This window comes from Brassica rapa, chromosome A09 (genome assembly GCF_000309985.2).
Source record: "Brassica rapa cultivar Chiifu-401-42 chromosome A09, CAAS_Brap_v3.01, whole genome shotgun sequence".
Taxonomy (NCBI): Eukaryota; Viridiplantae; Streptophyta; class Magnoliopsida; order Brassicales; family Brassicaceae; genus Brassica; species Brassica rapa.
Genome location: NC_024803.2, coordinates 8574668 through 8594056, shown reverse-complemented (window position 1 = coordinate 8594056; position 19389 = coordinate 8574668). Strand labels below are relative to the sequence as shown.

Genomic DNA, 19389 nt, shown 5'->3' with positions numbered 1-19389 from the left:
ATCTACCTATGAAAGTTGTTTGGACCATTTCATTTAACTCATTATTTTTTGTCTTACCTTAAATTTCTCTAACAATAATTTATTCAATTCCTTTATTTATTCAAATCTCACTCCTAAATCCTAATCGTTACTATTACTATATTTACTATTTTGATTTTTAATCGTAAAAGCATTGAAACTAATGTTTTATATTATCACTTTATCATATAATATATAATTTAAACCAAAAAAATACAAGACATATATGTGTATATTCTAAATTTCTCATTCCTTTATAATAAAATAAGCATATCATATATAAACTTTTCCACTAAAATTTAATATCATATACTAAACTTTCAACCGTCTATAGTTTGGTAGATATTTTCATATTTAAAAATGACTTTCTCAATAGTCATGTTACCTTCAAAAAAATCACGATTTTAAAAATTATTGGTTTAGATATTATACGTTTATACATTTTTACTTAAAAACGAATCAATACTATTAAAAGAGAAGTAGTCTTAAAAAATCTAATATAAAAAAGTTGTTGGAGTTATGTATAACAATTTATTATTTTTTTGGTTATACCATTAATCATTCTAACCATACAATATTTTAAATATTTTTAAAAGATCCTATTTATTCCTTATGATATCTTTACTCAGAAAAACATTTCATCAACCATGTTTTTGTACAATAACGTTAAAAATTTATATCAAAAGATTGTTAGACTTGATATGAACATAATGGATCCACATTTGTGCGGGTATTTAGGATCCTAAAAAAATTCAAAATATCTAAAAAATCTGAAAAGTATCCTAAATACGAAAAGTACTTGAAATTCCAAACAAATACCCAAAAAATTCATATAACTAAAAATTCAAGATCTTATTCAAAATCTGACACGATGAACTCAAAAATACCCAAAATTCATTAAATCCATGCGGGCTAGCCTCTAAGGCCCAAAATGGACAATATCGTACTAATCGGATAATATAGAGTTGGACATGAGCTTAATAAATCCCAACAAAACTAATATTACTTGATGTTGTTTTGGGTGGGATTACGGGCTTCCGCCCGAACCTCCTAGACTAATACACCATAGACTTGACACTTCTTGATAATATATATATATATATATATATATATATATATATATCCTCTCTTTTGCAGAGAAACTACCCGTTTCTCTAGAGAATAGCGATTTTATAGTGGTTAGTCCACTAATTTAGAGAGTATTGTGAAGTTTTACTAAATTAATTGATAAAAAAACTAAAATGATGCCCATATACCATGAAATAGAGTTTAACATACATTAATACAATGTAGAATGTGTTTAAAATTTTAAAACAACACTAAAGATCATAGGCTTCAGTGTATAGAGTATTTACCGAAAAACTCAATATTTTCGTAGGGGTTAACACATAGAATTTGAAAAAAATTCAAAATCATGAAAATATTGTTTAATGCATAGTTCCATTCTGCACTAACATATAATGAAGGTCAAAGAGGTTTAGAACCTTTGTTATCTCCGTTTCTCTGGAGAATAGTGATTTTATAATGGTTAGTCCACCAATTTAGGGAGTATCATAAAGATTTACGAAGTTAATTGATAAGAAAATTAAAATAATGTCATATACCATAAAAGATAGTTTAATATACATTAATACAAATGTATAATGTGTTTAGAAATTTTAAAACAACACTAAACATCATAAGCTTCAGTATATATAGCATTTACCGAAAAACTCAATATTATTGAAGGGGTTAACACATAGATTTGAGAAAAAAAATTTAAAATATGACAATATTATTTTAATACATAGTTGCATCCTGCACTAACATATGATGAAGATCAAAGAGTTTTGGAAACTTTGTTGTCACCGTTTCTCTAGAGAATAGCGATTTTATAGTGGTTACTCCACTAATTTATGGTGTATTATGAAGTTTTACTAAGTTAATTGATAAAAATTAAAACGATACTTATGTAATATGAAAGAGAGTTTAATATACATAAATACAGATGTAGAATGTGTTTAGAAATTTTAAAACAATACTAAAGATCATATGCTTCGTATAGAGCATTTATAAGAAAACTCAATATTTTACAAAAATCTATATTATAATAGATGAGTTTTTTTGTCTCTCCTCAGCTTATCCACGTGGCAAAAATGTGGGCCCCACCTCTGTTTAGTTTTTTTATTTAGTTTTCTGTCGAGTGGGCATTACGTGGGTTTTGAAATAATTTGATTTCTCGAGTCTGAAACGATTAGTGTTTATTTCCTCTTCGAGATTGTAATTTCACAGAGGGCTCTTCCTTATCCAACAAATTCAATTTCGTAACCTGATCTCTTCGATTCCTCTGTGCACGTTCTCTGCCCTCAAAACTGCTTTCGAAGAAAAGGCGAACTCTGATGGATTCAATCGACCACTCACTCACTATCTGTGATTCGTCATTCCTGTTGCTTCTTCTTCTTCTTCTTCCTCAAATTTAAAAGGTAGACACTTTATCCTCTCTTATCACACTCTTCCTCCACCGAATGGTGGGAAGATAATTCAACACCTGTCCAAAAGATCAAAGCTTTCACCTTTTTACACGAGTTATGTTCTTCTAGCGAGTTTTGACTCTCAAAATCTCAACCAATTTACTGCATTTTCTCAAGTATACCTCTAAAAGGGTTTAGTTTTTTTTTGTTATTATTAAGTTTGATGGAACTCAAAAGAAAACCGGAGACATGAGTCGTCATCATCGTCTAGGTCAGCTTCACCTTCACCAGCATCACCATCTTCATCTTCATCTTCATGGGCTTCTCATCAAAGATATCCTCAGTATTGTCCTGAAAGCTATACCTATCCTCCTCCAGCTTCCTATGCTCCTCCACCTCCCGAGTATACACACCCTCCTACTACACCTTCAGCCTTACTCTCTCAGCCGCCTTCTCAAAGCCATGGCAATGATAAGAGGAGGTTGGAGCGCAAGTAAAAAATCTTTGATGAGTACTCCTCTTTGGAGCAAGTGAGCTAGCAAAGAGGAAAAAACAGTTTTAAATTTCATCATGTTCCTCCGTCGCTAACGTAACTTTTGACTCGCAGGTGTTTTGGAGGAAATACGGTATGTGCGATCTCAGGAACAATGCAGCAACCATCAGAGTTTTGGTTCGCCTCTTAATCGAATTGTAAGATAATCTTTTACTTTTTTCAAACTTTCGTTATGCTCTTAAGTTGGTAAAGCTGTAGACTGTTTTATTTAGGTTAGCTTTTCCCTGTGAAATGATTCGAGTCTACTGATGGGTTTAAAAAACCGTGCTAAGGTTTCACCTCGAGGAGGTGAAGCAAGGCGAATTCAAGTAAGCGTTGCTTCAACGCCGCCTTGGAAGCCTCAACTAAAGGTAAGATTCATATCACAAGTTATTAACATATAATTTTTACTTTCTTTTATGGTTTCAAAACTTCATTTCACTTAAAACTATTTAGTGTCTTTACATTTTTGAATAGATATTTTCATGCGTGAATCTTATCCAAGTCTATATTTTTTTTCTGGTTCTATGAATTTTTTGTTTCTAAATCTATGAAGACTTAGGTTTACGTTTAGTTTTTTAAAGGCTTTGTTGGTATTCTCTTTTTTTTTTTTGAAGCAATTGGATCAATTCTTTGTTTTATGCTCTGTTTATGGATACTTATTAATTTTAAATTTTAATGATTTAGGATAATGACAAAGAATGGAAGAACCTGAATGATTTTATGACTAAGCACTAATCCTACGTGTATTTGTTTAGGCTACGCCTTAGGTTGGTGACAAAACTTACCAAGCAAGAAGCTGCTGTCTTGCCCTCGAGGAGATTCTTTCTTCTCTAGGCAGATACATTACTAATTTCGTTCGCATTTCACTGGAAGGTATTATAACTTCCTAATACTGCTGACTGCAAACGGTGGAGAGGAGAATCTCCCAAACCGCCTTGAAGAGCTAACTGAGAAAGAGTTTGTGTTCCAGATCCATGTCACACCTTTCAACTTCACACCCAACCAGCTACCTTCACAGTTTCCACCATCACTGAAGATACCATCTCAAGGACCCATGGCAAGGTTGTCCAATTTAACTTGTCGATATGGTTATTGTTTGGAGCTTTTGTTTAAAGCTCACGTTCATGTATCTCAGGAGCACGGTGATAACACTCTTTCAAGCAATGATGGTGACGTAGGATTGGAAGCATCACCTTCGGGCCCGTCTGTTTTGGGAGACAAGGTCAGTGAGGAATGTGCTACAGCAGATCCTCCAGAGATTTCAGACGCTCAGAACAACCGCAAGCACCGTCGTGAGTGATTTGAACTATCTATTCCTATCAGTCCATCAACCGTCTTTTCTATGCGTCTAAGAAAACTACTACTATCTTTGTTTCCCATTTTTCCCTTTCATGTTTTCTTCTTTTTGGATATTTACTTTCTGTTTGGATTATTAATTAAATGTTGACGAATTCTAATTTGCCAGTGGTGTATTGTTTTACTTTCATAATTTTATATCTACTTCCTAGACCATGACCGGATAATCTTCATAAACCGAATAATTGAAACCAAAGGGTTGCCGCTTTTTTGAACGACTTATAAATGTGGTTAACGAAAAAAATAGTTGTTTTAAAACCCTAGAATTTCCGTTTTGTTTTGTATTTCTTCACGTCTTTGTTTTTATACCGTACAAAACATGAGATTTCCATTGAAGAAAACATACAGAGACAAATAGTATCACAACCATTGAATAGATTGCTAACATGATTAACCCACTTCAAATCTTAGAAAATTGCGGTACAAAATACGTAGAAGATGAGCTCGTCATATTTGCGACCGATTGGGGCCTACTATAAACATTTATGATTTTCGTTTTAAATCTTTCTAACACCTTTGGCATTTAATAAGAACTAGTTTTTGACCCGCGCAGGCGTGCAGGTGTATATTTTGAAAAATATGTTGATATTTGTTTTTCATGTAATTATTAGGATTTGGAAAAATGAATCCGAAGAACATAACCGATACCGATCCAAAGATATAGTACCAAACCCAAACATAAATTGATTAAATATTCTAATTATTCAAAATTTTGTTATTTAGAGATCCGAATCTGATCCGAACCGAAGTATTTAGGTATCCGAATTTATCTAAAAATAGATTTATATACTTATATATATTAATTATTTTTAGATTTAACGTATATAAAACATCAAAAATGATACTTTTAAATTGGTTTAAATACTTGAAAATATATATAGATAGTCAAAAGTAAATATCTGAAATAGTTAAAGTATACTCAAATCACCAAAAATACTTAAAATAATTATTGATTTCGTATCCAAAATTTTAAATCAAGCCAATTGATATGTTAAGTTTAAGTATTATGACATATGTTATTCAAATTTATACGTAATATATTATTTTATTTATACATTTTGAGAAATTTAAAATATATAATGATTTAAGACTTTAAAAATAATTTAAATTAGTTATCCAAACCCAAACCAAACCCGCAAAGATCCAAATCGAACTCAAACCAAAATTTAGAAACATTCTAATAAGACTGAAATCTTTGACCCCGAAAATCCAAAATACAAACCGATCAGAACTAAACCCGTATGGGTATCCAAAAGCCCATCCCTAGTCATTATTATATATCGTATTTTATCATCATATAATTAATCGTATTTTATATGTACCATCATATAAGTAATCATATAATTAATAGTATTTTATACATACCATCATATAAATAATTACATATATTATATTTTTAAAACTTAATATGAAATATGAAAACCATAATTTGAGTTGGTATTTCAAATTGGGCTTTGTATTATATTTTTCTTATATATATTGACAATATTTTTTTCTAATGGTTATTGAAAAATAGTTTAGTAAAAATCCATTTTTGAATATATGTATATTTTTGAATCAATTTTTGATATAAATCAAATTTGAATTATTATTTTGATTTGAAATATGTATATAAAGTTTAAATTTTGTTTTATGGTTAGTTTAGAAAAAAAATTTTAGGGAATTAGATTGACCCATTTTGGTATATTTTAAAAGTGGCCTAGATAACTTTCAATTTTAAAAAAAAAACATAAGCCCATTACTTTTTTTCTTAATACTACTATCCTTGTTTTCAAACAAAAATATTTTTTTTTAAAAGACTGCAATACATGTTTCCAAACACTCCAAATTTTTAAAAGTCCTATTCAAGTCTCCAAACACTCCAATTTTGTACTTGAGTTTTAATAAGATAGATGCTATTTAACACTATAATTTGATTTGTTGTACTTTATTTCTCCACCATAACTCATTTTTAACAAAGTCCAGTAAAATAGCTAAAACCTGATTTGGAATTTATATTAATTTAAATTTTTTAGAATTATAAAATTTTGAGAAAAATAGTTTATTACAATTTTCCCTTTTAAATTAATTAGGGGAAAATTTTAAAATTAAATTATTGCTCATATAGTTCTCTCACTTTTTAAAACATGATTTAAATCTTTCTTGTTACACTATTTTAAATAATATACTAGCAACTATGTCAGTAGACACTAACCAACCCAATAAACCTCATCCGTTGAACATGAAAACACCGAAAACGCTAATGATAAATCAATTTATTACGAAGATAAGATATAAAATATCAACATATAAGAAATCACCGGTTATTCTGATATCAACATAATCAATTTGTGTGTTTTCCACTATTCCATTCATCACCATTATATACAATATGGAAAAACAAAAGTTAAAAAATAAAACGACAAAATCCCGTACACAAAACTATACAACGCCTTCTATAATGTACCCGGCCCCGCGCTTGCGCGGAGGCTGTACCTCTAGTATAACTAATGCAAGTTTATGTTTATATGCTTAGGTCAATGAATTATGCACTTTTATATTATTTTGACTATAATCTCAGAAAATTAATTGTAATATTTTCTTTCGAAAATATAATTAACACAAGTTTATGTTTTTACGTAGATTGATATGCTTAGGTAAATGAATCATGCACTTTTATATTATTTTGACTATAATCTCAGAAAATTAATTGAAAGATTTTCTTACAAAAATATAATTAATGGAAGTTTATGTTTATATGCTTAGGTAAATGAATCATGCACTCTTATATTATTTTGACTATAATCTCATAAAATTAATTGAAAGATTTCCTTACAAAAATATAATTAATGCAAGTTTATATGCTTAGGTAAATGAATCATGCACTTTTATATTATTTTGACTATAATCTTAGAAAATTAATTGAAAGATTTTCTTTACATAAATATAATTAATGCAAGTTTATGTTTATATATATATATATATATATATATATATATATATATATATATATATATATCAATCTAAAATATAATAAAACTCTCAAACAATTTATAAAACATCCTACAAAATGAGTCTCTCCAAAAAATATATATTAATCGCATTTGTTTTCACTCTTTTTTTGGCGACGTCAATTGTTCGCTGCACCGATATTGTTTCAGGTACTGCATTAAAATTTAATTTTTAGTTATGCTAAATTCTTCATTCCTGCATAATTTTAATATTTTATTATTTCTTACTATTCGAATAGATTTCGGAGTAAAGTATAATATGTGCTATGGTCCATGTGACGACAAAGGAGTGTGTGAGCCGTATTGTCATACCAAAAAAGGTCTGATAAGGGGAGACTGTGCTGGCAAACGAAAAGGTTATCTTGGCCTTTGTTGTTGTGATGAACACTAAATAAAATATTAAATAATATCATTAGATATTATATCTTGTATGAAATGAAATAATATTACCAATAATACATAAAATGCTTTTACAAAAAAAATATAAAATGTTATCAAATTGAAGTTACTTTGATTAACCTCAAGAAAACATTAGTCAAAGTTGCATGTCTTTTCTAAAAAAACATTAATAAAAGTATAGTAAATATCTATACTATTATTTGCGAAGTAAATTTTCGCAATGTAGCTCTCACGTTGAAAGTTAGAGTGGTTAATATCGTTTATACCCTTAATGAATAAAATGTATAAATAAATTAAAAAATAAAAACGAAATTTTAATTGATTTTGATTAGATAATTGATTAATATTAAAAATAGTTAGAATTATCCAAAATCTGAAAATATCATTTAAAAAAGAGATAATTTATGTATATATTGTATTGCTATCTGAAAAAGTCTTTAAGTAAAAAATTAAAAACATAAATTCTATAAATAAATATTAATTAAATAAAATTAATAATTATATAATTAAAAATAGAATACTGAATTATCCAAAATCTTAAAATATAATTAAAAAGATAATTTCTATATATATTGTATTGTTATCTGAAAAAGTATTTTAGTAAAACGTTAAAAACATAAATTATATAATTAAATATCAGTCAAACAATTTTTTTAATTTTATAATTAAAAAAATATTATTTGCAAAGTAAATTTTCGCAATGGAGCTCTCACGATGAAAGTTAGAGTGGTTAATATTGTTTAACACTTAATGAATAAAATGTATAAATAAATTAAAAAATAAAAACGAAATTTTAGTTGATTTTGATTAGATAATTGATTAATATTAAGAAGAGTAAGAATTATCCAAAATCTGAAAATATAATTTAAAAAAGAGATAACATCTCTATATATTATATTGTTATCTGAAAAAGTCTTTAAGTAAAAATTTAAAAACATAAATACTATAACTAAATATTAATTAAATAAAATGATTAATTATATAATTAAAAATAGAATATTGAATTATCCAAAATCTAAAAATTATAATTAAAAAAGATAATTTCTATATATATATTGTATTGTTATTTGAAAAAGTATTTTAGTAAAATGTTAAAAACATAAATTATATAATTAAATATTAATCAAATAATTTTTAATTATATAATAAAAAATATAATATTAAGTTATTTTAAAATTTATTTTAGAAATTAATCTATATATATATAAATATGTTTGCGTCTCTCATAAGCTATCCACGTGGAAAGTCACTCTCTGACAAGCCGACACGTGTCTCTGGGTTTTATTTCTTTGGCTCGACTTGAGTTTAACTTTGGGCCTATACTATGAACAATTGACAGGGCGTTTTACTTTTTAATATTATTGAATGTGTTAATTATTTCTTAATACATAGTAGATAAAACAAAAAAACACACATTACGATATGGATGATATATTATCATCAAAGCAATCTTTACCATATGTACCTCATCCTGTGATAATTTAAAAAGTCGCAACGAATCTATGAGTTCAGTAAATTTGCAATTACCTACTTGAGAATTTTAAGTATATAAATAGTCAACAGTAGTGTGTTGAATATTATATTAATATGATTTAAAAACCTTTACAAATTTTTATTTTTAAACATACACCAAAAACTTTATGAAAGTAAATATCTATGGATGCATACATAAATATTAAGAGAAATATGTAAAAGGAAAAAAGAGTAACAATAACTTGAAGAACAAAATGTACAAAACTGAGAATATTTATGATTTGTAATCTAAGATATATTCAATTTATTGTCACAAAAAACTTAATAAGAAATACATACTTTGTTTTAAGAACATTAAAAATCACGTTGAATTTTTTAACATTTTAAGAAAAATTATGAATCAATAATATTAATATAAAATTTTATCCAAAAAACTCAGCACTAAATGCATAAACAAAAAAACAAACAGACCCTAAACCCTATAATCCTAAGCATTATTATAAACCAAACCCTAAACCCAACCTAAACCAAACGCTAAACCTTTCCTACTATCTAAACCCTAAATCCTACCTAACTCTAAACCCTACATAAACCTAACCCTAATCCCTAAACCCTTCCTACTACCTAAACCCTAAACCTATCTAACCGTAAACCTACCTAACCCTAAACGTAAACCCTACCTAACCCTAATCCCTATTTCACCCTGAACCCTACCAAACCCTAAACCCTACCTAACCATAAAACTCTACCTAAAACCTAACCCTAACCCTAACCCTAAACCCTACCTAAACCCTACCTAACCCTAACACTACTTAACTCTAAACCCTACTAACCCTACCTAACCTAAACCCTACCTAACCCTAAACCCTTTCTAGCCCTAAACCCTACATAACCCTAAACTATACTGACCTTAAACCCTACCTAACCCTAAACCCTACCTAACCCTAAACCCTACCTAACCCTAAACCCCTTCAAACCCTCCCTAACCCTAAACCCTACCTAACCCTAAACCATTTCTAGCCCTAAATCCTACAAACCCTAAACCCTACTAACCCTAAACCTTTTCTAACCCTAAACCCTGCTAACCCTACCTAATTCTAAACCCTACCTAACCCTAACCCTAAACCCTATTAACCCTAAACCCTACCTAACCTAAACACTACCTAACCTAAACCCTACCTAACCCTAAAAAATTTCTAACCCTAAACCCCTAAACCCTACTAACCCTAAACCCTACCTAACCCTAAATCCTACCTACCCTAAACCCTACCTAACCCTGAACCCTACCTAACCCTAAACCCTACGTAACCCTAAACCTAACCCTAAACACTACCAACCCTAAACCCTACCTAACCCTAAACCCTACTAACCCTAAACCATACCTAACCCTAAACCCTACTTACCCTAAACCCTGCCTAACCCTAAACCCTGCCTAACCCTAACCCTTTCTAACCCTAAACCCTACCTAACCTAAACCAAGCTAACCCTAAACCCTGCCTAAACCTAACCTTAAAACCCTACATAGACCTAACCATAAATCCCATCTAACCCTAAAACTCTTCCAACCCTAAACACTAAAAAATAATCTCAAAACTGAAAGCTAAAAAATCCTAAACTCTACCGCTATGTAATTTGTTGTTGTGATATTCAAATAACAAATTACATAGCGGAATTCAAATCTTACATCAATTATTTTAATTGCCAAAATATTTTGAAAGTTGAATCTTATGAATAAAAAAAGTAAATTATATTTTAATAACGTTAAATTTTGTTAAAATAGAATGAAAAACTATTATCATAAATAAATAAAAAAATTTGATGAAATTTGAAAATCTTCTAATCAATAACAATTAATTAGTAATTTTTCAAAAACCCTTAAACTATTATAGCAGTAGAATCTCAAAAAAAAAAAAAATCTCAAACATTTATTTGCCAATAATCATCCTTAAATCTTTGCTCATTCAAAAAAATAATATTATTTACATAAATTGGAAACAAGTTTTGTTTTTTGACTAGAGACCCAAGTTTAAACTATACCACTAAATATTAAAATATTTAATTGTTCAGGAATAACAAGTTATTGTTCTTAAAACAATAATCATCCTTAAATCTTTACTCATTCAAAAAAATAATATTCTTTACATAAATTGGAAACAAGTTTTAATTGTTTTAAAATATATATATTTATATATTCGAGAGTAGACAATGCATAGATGATACTAAATTGATCGCAAGAATTCTTTTTGGAAAACACTCTCGAAACCTGTTCTTGGACTCAGCATGCTGACCCATTCCGTGGACTGTTCGGGTGATTTTGGCCGGCGTGGGCTGTCTGTGCAGTAGACACAGGACGTCTGCTGCAATGTAAAGTCTAAAACGACTCTCGGCAACGGATATCTCGGCTCTCGCATCGATGAAGAACGTAGCGAAATGCGATATAGTATATATTATAATAGATGAGTTTTTACTCAATTCTCAGCCTATCCACCTCAGCATGTGGATCCCACTAAATTTCTATGTATTAAAAAAAAATTATGTTTAAAACTGTTTAATAACGAGTATAGGTTAATATCTAATGGGCTTCATCATAAAAATCAAAGAAAAGACCCAATTGAAATCTATTGTTTTTTTTAGTTTCGTAAGCGTCGTCTTCCTAGGAGAAAAAAAAATAGGGCTTTCCTCCATTCCTTCAGACAAATCTCAAAACACAGAATGACCTTTTGTATTTTTAATTACAACTATTTTTATGGATTTGAGTGAGTAGATCGAGAGAAACAATGATGTAAATAAAGTTTATTAAAGTTTAATGTTATTATAAGTATTGATAATCAATGGATATATATATGTGAGAGAGATTTCATGAAGTCAAAAGAAAATAAAAAATTGTAAGATGACAAGAATGATATATAAAAGTTTACCAAAAAAAAAGAATGATATATATATATGTGGAAGGGAAAACACACAAAGAACATGCAAAATTAACGTTACATATATATGTCTCATACAAAAATAAATGAAGTGAAAAAAGAAAACTAATAAGTGAATGTAAATGTAATTAAGTGAAAATATTCATTTTTTTCTGAGGTAAATCAATCATACACTTTTATATTATTTTGAATATAATCTCAGAAAATTAATTGAAAGATTTTCCTTACAAAAATATAATTAATGCAAGTTTATGTTTATATGCTTAGGTAAATGAATCATGCACTTTTATATTATTTTGATTATAATCTTCAAAAATTAATTGAAAAAGTTTCTTTAGAAAAATATAATTAACACAAGTTTATGTTTTTATGTAGATTGATATGCTTAGGTAAATGAATCATGCACTTTTATATTATTTTGACTATAATCTCAGAAAATTAATTGAAAGATTTTCTTACAAAAATATAAATAATGCAAGTTTAATTTATATGCTTAGGTAAATGAATCATGCACTTTTATATTATTTTGACTATAATCTCATAAAATTAATTGAAAGATTTCCTTACGAAAATATAATTAATGCAAGTTTGTGTTTATATGCTTAGGTAAATGAACCATGCACTTTTATATTACTTTGACTATAATCTCAGAAAATTAATTGAAAGATTTTATTTACAAAAATATAATTAATGCAAGTTTATGTTTATATGTGTATATATATATATATATATATATCAATCTAAAATATAATAGAACTCTCAAACAATTTATAAAACATCCTACAAAATGATTCTCTCCAAAAAATATATATTAATCGCATTTGTTTTCACTATTTTTTTCGCGACGTCAATTGTTCGCTGCACCGATATTGTTTCAGGTACTACATTAAAATTTAATTTTTAGTTATGCTAAAGTCTTCATTCCTGCATAATTTTAATATTTTATTATTTCTTATTATTCGAAAAGATTTCGGAGTAAAAAAAGCATATAATCTATGCTATGGTCCATGTGACGACAAAGGAGTGTGTACGCCGTTTTGTTATACCAAAAAGGGTCCGATAAGGGGAGACTGTGTTGGTGGCACTTGTTGTTGTGCTGAACATTTAATAAAATATTAAATAATATCATTAGATATTATATCTCGCATGAAATGAAATAATACTACCAATAATACATTAAATGCTTTTACAAAAAAAAATATAAAATGTTATTAAATTGAAGTTACTTTGATTAATCTCGAGAAAACATTAGTCACAGTTGCATGTCTTTTCTAAAAAAACATTAATAAAAGTATAGTATATATTAATAATGTAACCATCCAGCATGACATAGAACTGTAAAATATGGAAGGGAAAACACGTGAAGAACAATTAACGTTACATATATATCTCATGCAACAATAAATGAAGTGAAAAAGCAAACTAATAAAAAATCCGTAAATGTAATTAAGTGAAAAGTAAAAATATTCATTTAAAAATAAAATATTCATTTTTCCGAAAATATAGAGAGCATTTACCGAAAAATTCAATATTTTTGCAGGGGTTAGGTAACACATAGATTTTGAAAAAAATCAGAAAATATGACAATACTATTTTAATGCATAATAGCATCATGCACTAACATATTATGAAGTTCAAAGAGGATGTAAAATCATAGAGAGCATACCACTGAGCAGAAACCAGATGGTTGATAGGAAAGGATGGCATTTCACAAATAATAGGAAATTTACGGTTAAATCAATATCAAGTAGAGAAGATTTACCCGGATAGGGAAAGATCACCAGTATTAATTGGAGCTACAGTTGATGTTTTGAAGGCATTTTGTTGGAAACTAAGGTGCCCACCAAAAATAAAACATTTTCTTTGGCAATTGGTTTTAGGGTGTGTTGCAGTTAAGAAGAATTTGCAGGCGCGAGGGATCCAAGGAGATATATGTTGTGCAAGATGTGGAGCGGATGAGGAGTCGATTAACCATGTGTTTTTTTAGTGTCCTCCAGCAATTCAGGTTTGGGCACTGTCAAAGATACCAACAAATCTAATTATTTTCCCAACAAGCTCTATATTTACAAACATGGATCACCTTTTCTGGAGAGTTGCTCCACCGATGGAGGATCATCACTTTGCTTGGATATTTTGGTACATTTGGAAAGAAAGAAATAATAAGGTTTTTAGTAATCTGGATATGGACCCTAGGGACACTCTTAAGTTGGCAGAAACGGAATCCACACTCTGGGCAGAGGCACATATTTTGAAGGACAAGAACACGGGAACACAGGTTCAGGCATCTCTGCCGTCAATTCCTGGAAGATGGTGTTTTACAGATGGATCATGGAAAGAGGGGGATATGTTCTCTGGTCAGGGTTGGTTCAGTACTTTAGAAGGTTTTGAAGGTCTAATGGGAGCCAGGAATGTAAGGGCTTCTTTAACTCCCTTGCATGCAGAGATGGAGGCGCTACTATGGGCAATGGTATGTATGAAGAATTTACGTCAATTCCAGGTTAAGTTTGCAACGGATTGTTTTCAATTGGTGAAGATGGTTTCAGAACCAGAAGAGTGGCCAGCTTTTGCAAGTTATTTGGAAGATATCAAGAGTCTGAAAGAGAGCTTCACACGATCAGAGATCATACATGTACCAAGAACGCAAAATACAAAGGCGGATAACCTAGCACGCAGTGTCAGGAAACAAACGTCTTTCGTCGTTCACATGGATCAATATCTCCCGGTGTGGTTTACAGAGTCAATATGAGTCTGTAATGTTGTCGACAAAAAAAAATTGTCTCCATTTATCTAGAGAATAGCGATTTTATAGTGGTTAATCCACCAATTTAGGGAGTATTGTGAGTTTTACTAAATTAATTGATAAAAAATTAAAATGATGTACATGTACCATGAAAGAGAGTTTAATATACATTAATACAAATGTACAATGTGTCTAGAAATTTTAAAACAACACTAAATATCATAGACTTCAATGTATAGAGCATTTACAGAAAAACTTAATATTTTCGTAGGATTTAACATATAAATTTCGAGAAAAATTTGAAAATATGAAAATAATGTTTTAATGCATGGTTGAATACTGCACTAACATATGATGAAGTTCAAAGAAGTTTGGAACCTTTGCTATCTACGTTTATCTAGAGAATAACGATTTTATAGTGGTTAGTCCACCAATTTAGAGAGTATTGTGAGTTTTACTAAATTAATAGATAAAAAAATTAAAACGATGCACATGTACAAGGAAATAGAGTTTAATATACATTAATGAAAATATAGAATGTGAGTAAAAATTTTAAAACAATAGTAAAGATCATATGAATAGAGCATTTAGCGAAAACTCAATATTTTCGCAGGCATTTAGTGAACGTGCTATTTCCCCATGATAACTATCGTATAGCATCAGATATCCACCAAACTATGACCTCGTATTGTATATTAAAAACGTATTTCTCCCCGAATTAAAAGTTACAATCTTATTTCTCCCTAAACCGATAGTTTCAAATTTATTTATACATGAACTATGGTTTAAATCGGTTTACAGTTTACCCAACAATATTAACCAGTTAAACCAAAAAAAATTCTAATTTTAATTAAACCAAATTTGTTGAACTAAAAAAAAAAGAAATAATTAAACCAGACCCGTGACCCATTGCACTCTTCTTCTTAACCCGAGAAAAAAACTAGCGAGAGATGATGGCACCTCCTCCTCCTCCTTCACCATCATCGTCTCCTTCTCTTCAACATCTCACCTCCAAAAATTATTTTCCTTCCGGAGCACCACCACCATCATCTTTACGTGGAGAAATTGAATCCTTATAATATGTAAAGTTTGGAACGGATCTTTTTAATTGGTTGGGGATTATGCAGCTTCAAGCTTTTTATTTAATGTAGTTATGATCTATAAGACAAGTTTTGTAAATAATCGCAAATTATTTGAAGAATGGTTTCATCATTAATTCTTCGGATTTGTGTGATCACTAGGTGAGGATTATCCAGCTTGTTTGTTTATTCATCCTCGCAAAGTATGAAACTTTACCATTGAAGATGATGAACTTTTTTGATGAATAGTTAAGCGTCAGAATTGATAAACTTGGAGTCTGGTTTGTGCAGAGAAACAGAAATGTGATATATTCTTAGAATCTAAAATCAAGTCAGCATTTTTTTTTCCAGTTTGTTTCTATGACGAAATGTGAAGACAAACAGGTTGCAAAGAGGAGACGGAGAGAGCATGTCTCCGTAGAAAGGATGATTCTACGACGGCGGATGCAGAGGAGGCAGAAAGAGCATTTTAGATCGGGTTTAAACGGAGCTTGTTCAGCGGATGCAGCTGAGTCGGAGAGAGCGCCTCTGAACAGGTTTAATGGAGCTGTGTGTGTTTGAGCTGTTGGGCTATTGCAGTGGAGTAATCTGCGAGATTGTAGAGAGAGAGAGAGAGAGGTAAGGGTTGTTGTCGGGTTAAGAAGAAGAGAGCAATGGATCACGGGTCTGGTTTAATTATTTCTTTTTTTGGTTCAACAAATTTGGTTTAATAAATTTTTTTTAAAAATGGTTTAACTGGTTAATATTGTTGGGTAAACTGTAAACCGATTTAAACCATAGTTCATGTATAATTAAATTTGAAACTATCGGTTTGGGGAGAAATAAAATTTTAACTTTTAATTCGGGGGAAAATACGTTTTCAATATTCAATTCATGGATATTTAGTACGAGGTCATAGTTTGGTGGATATCTGATGCTATACGATAGTTATCATGGGGAAATAGCACGTTCACCCAAAATACCGCGTAATATTATATGAGGAATCTTCTTAACCCATCACGATCTCGCCACGTGTCCCACCAAAGCCCACTAAAATCCCTCTTTTAACCGCCAAAATGAACCAAACTAACCACACACTTCCCCCATTAACTCCTCTCTTCTTCTTCTTCCTCCTCTGATCACAACACCAATAAAAAAATGGCTGATGAAGATCGTATGACGTTAGCACCGACGGAAATTTACGGCCGGAGCGACGAAGAACAACAGAACGGACCAAAAATCTGGCGTCGGAAAACAGAAGATCCTCCAGGAAACTGTCTCGTCTACTCCTTAACAATCATCGTCATCGTCTTCGCAGTCTGCCTCATCCTCTCCATAATCTTTCTCCATATCTTAAAACCAGAGATCGAGACCGTATCTATATCCACAAGAGATCTCCTATTCAGCGGCAACTCATCGAGCCCTTACTTCAACGCGACGCTAGTGAGCGATATCTCGATTCGAAATTCGAACTTTGGAGCTTTCGAGTTCGAGGATAGTTCGTTGAGAATTGTTTACGCTGATCATGGAGTTGTGGGAGAGACGACGATTGGCGGGAGACGGGTAGAGGCTCATAAGACGGTTAGAGTAACCGGGATTGAGGCTGAGATCGGTTCGTTTCGGTTATTGAATACGAGGGGTTTGGATTCGGATTTGAGGTCTGGGTTTTTGGAACTGACAAGTGTTGCTGAGGTTAGGGGAAGGATTAGAGTGATGGGAAGGAGAAAATGGAAAATTGGTGTGATGAGTTGCACCATGAGACTTAATTTAAACGGCCGGTTTATTCAAAATTTGTTATGTGATTAGTAGATATTGATCGGTTTTGTTATCCGGTTCAGGATATTACTATTCTTTGTTGTTTTGTCTGTTTTGCGATATATTCATGGTCTTTGACTCTTTGTATATGAAATACTTTTGTTTACGAAAATTCATAACTAAAAGGTTAGCGCGTTAGGAAAATGATAAATTATTTTCTCAATACGTTAATGGTAGAATAAATGCACATTAAGAATACTTTCCCATTGTTTAGTACTAATACCCCACATTTTGACACAGACATGCACATAGCCACATACACATGGCATTACATCCTCTTAATATGATTAGTACTCCGGTTAAGAAGATTTCTTTGTTGTTATGTGTCTTTGCGATATTGTAATTTTAGTCTTTGTATATGAAGAGGAATATTTTTGTTTGCGAAATTCATAGGAATTGTAAAAAGGTTAGCGCGATAATAAAATGATTAGGCATAGCGTTCGGTGGACCGTTCGGTTTCGGTCCGGATGATTTGGATTTTCGTGTTATGCTCATAAGTACCATTCGGATTTTACTAATTATCGGATCAGATTCGCTTTGGTTCCTTTCGGATTCGGTTCGGATCGGATGTAACCAATATTCAAAATCGTCCAAAAATCTATTTTTAAATCTCAAAAACTGACAAATTTTGTTCAAAATATATAAATTGTTTACAAATCTAATTAAAAATTAGTTAAACTATCTAAATTAACTAAAACATATTTAAAATAACAGTTAAAATAAACTAAAAAATATTTTGAATACTCTAAAATATCTAAATCATCTTAAAATATATAAAAACATTAACATATTTAACTAATTTCGGATATCTTCGGATCCTAGTTTGGATTTCGGTTCGATTCGGATTATAACCAAACACCAAAGTAATAAGCTCATAAATCCCATAAAGATATTTTTGTATAACAGTTCGGATTCGGTTTCGGTTTTTCCGGTTCAGGTTTAAGTAGGTACTTTGGATTGAGGCAAAAACGCACATACCTAAAAATGATTATATTATTTTCTCAATAACAAATACATTAACGGTGGAGTAAATGAGACTTCCCCAGTATTTGATATAGCTCATATACACATCACATTACATCTACTGATTAGCTCATATACATCTACTGATTAGCTCATATACTGTACCGGCACAAATGCCGGTTTAATATATTGGTCGTATGAGATGGATCGGATTTAGAATATCGTTAAAACGAGTTAAACAAGCTTTGCAACCACCACATGCCGGTCCATCCATGCATTCAGAAAAGCGGGTTGGTTCGCTTCCGGCGGGTTTGGTATGAAAACAATATCAAAACGCTTTTGAAATGAAACTTGATTTGGATTCCTTTCTCCAATAGCTTCGATACGGTTAATCTATATTTCAATTCTGTTTTGAACCTCACAGAAATTTGGACAAAACTGGGCTTGGGCTATCTTACTCAATCTGGGCACAGGAAAAATATATTTTAAAAATCCTTTATATACGTTACTTGTCGTTTTATAACATAAGTACAATACAACATTGATTTTTGGCTACTAAGCATTGAATGTTACAACTCGAAGAAATAATCGACATGCATTTTGTAACCCGTGTGCACACATGATGATTTTGTAACTGATGAATTTGAAATCAGAGTCAGAGCAAT

The 19389-nt window shown here is 30.5% G+C and overlaps 1 protein-coding gene and 2 long non-coding RNA genes across 9 annotated transcripts; all 3 read left to right on the top strand.

Annotated features, from left to right (window-relative positions):
- The first annotated feature begins 1917 nt into the window (after nucleotides 1-1917).
- LOC103838129 lies at nucleotides 1918-4515 on the top strand. 6 transcript variants are annotated; one of them, XR_001956240.2, is made up of 5 exons: nucleotides 1919-2949; nucleotides 3076-3158; nucleotides 3234-3371; nucleotides 3759-4065; nucleotides 4139-4515. It is a non-coding gene; the product is annotated as an uncharacterized LOC103838129 (long non-coding RNA). The 6 variants fall into 6 exon arrangements; XR_627056.3 differs by having other exon boundaries at nucleotides 1919-2998; XR_004451168.1 differs by having other exon boundaries at nucleotides 1918-2480; nucleotides 2688-3371.
- Nucleotides 4516-7338: 2823 nt separating this feature from the next.
- LOC117128038 lies at nucleotides 7339-7857 on the top strand. The gene is made up of 2 exons (XR_004451161.1): nucleotides 7339-7499; nucleotides 7589-7857. It is a non-coding gene; the product is annotated as an uncharacterized LOC117128038 (long non-coding RNA).
- A 2674-nt stretch (nucleotides 7858-10531) lies between these two features.
- Nucleotides 10532-17924, top strand: LOC103838130 (late embryogenesis abundant protein At1g64065). 2 transcript variants are annotated; one of them, XM_033279487.1, is made up of 3 exons: nucleotides 10532-13026; nucleotides 13116-14615; nucleotides 14692-17924. In XM_033279487.1, the coding sequence occupies exon 3, from the start codon at nucleotides 17105-17107 to the stop codon at nucleotides 17750-17752; it is 648 nt and encodes a 215-aa protein (XP_033135378.1). In that variant the 5' UTR covers nucleotides 10532-13026; nucleotides 13116-14615; nucleotides 14692-17104; the 3' UTR covers nucleotides 17753-17924. The 2 variants fall into 2 exon arrangements, with proteins under 2 accessions (XP_033135378.1, XP_033135377.1); XM_033279486.1 differs by having other exon boundaries at nucleotides 13116-17924.
- Nucleotides 17925-19389: the final 1465 nt, after the last annotated feature.

Excerpts from the sequence above, each read along its gene's own strand:
- LOC103838130 (XM_033279487.1), top strand. The coding sequence starts at position 17,105 with ATGGCTGATGAAGATCGTATGACGTTAGCACCGACGGAAATTTACGGC.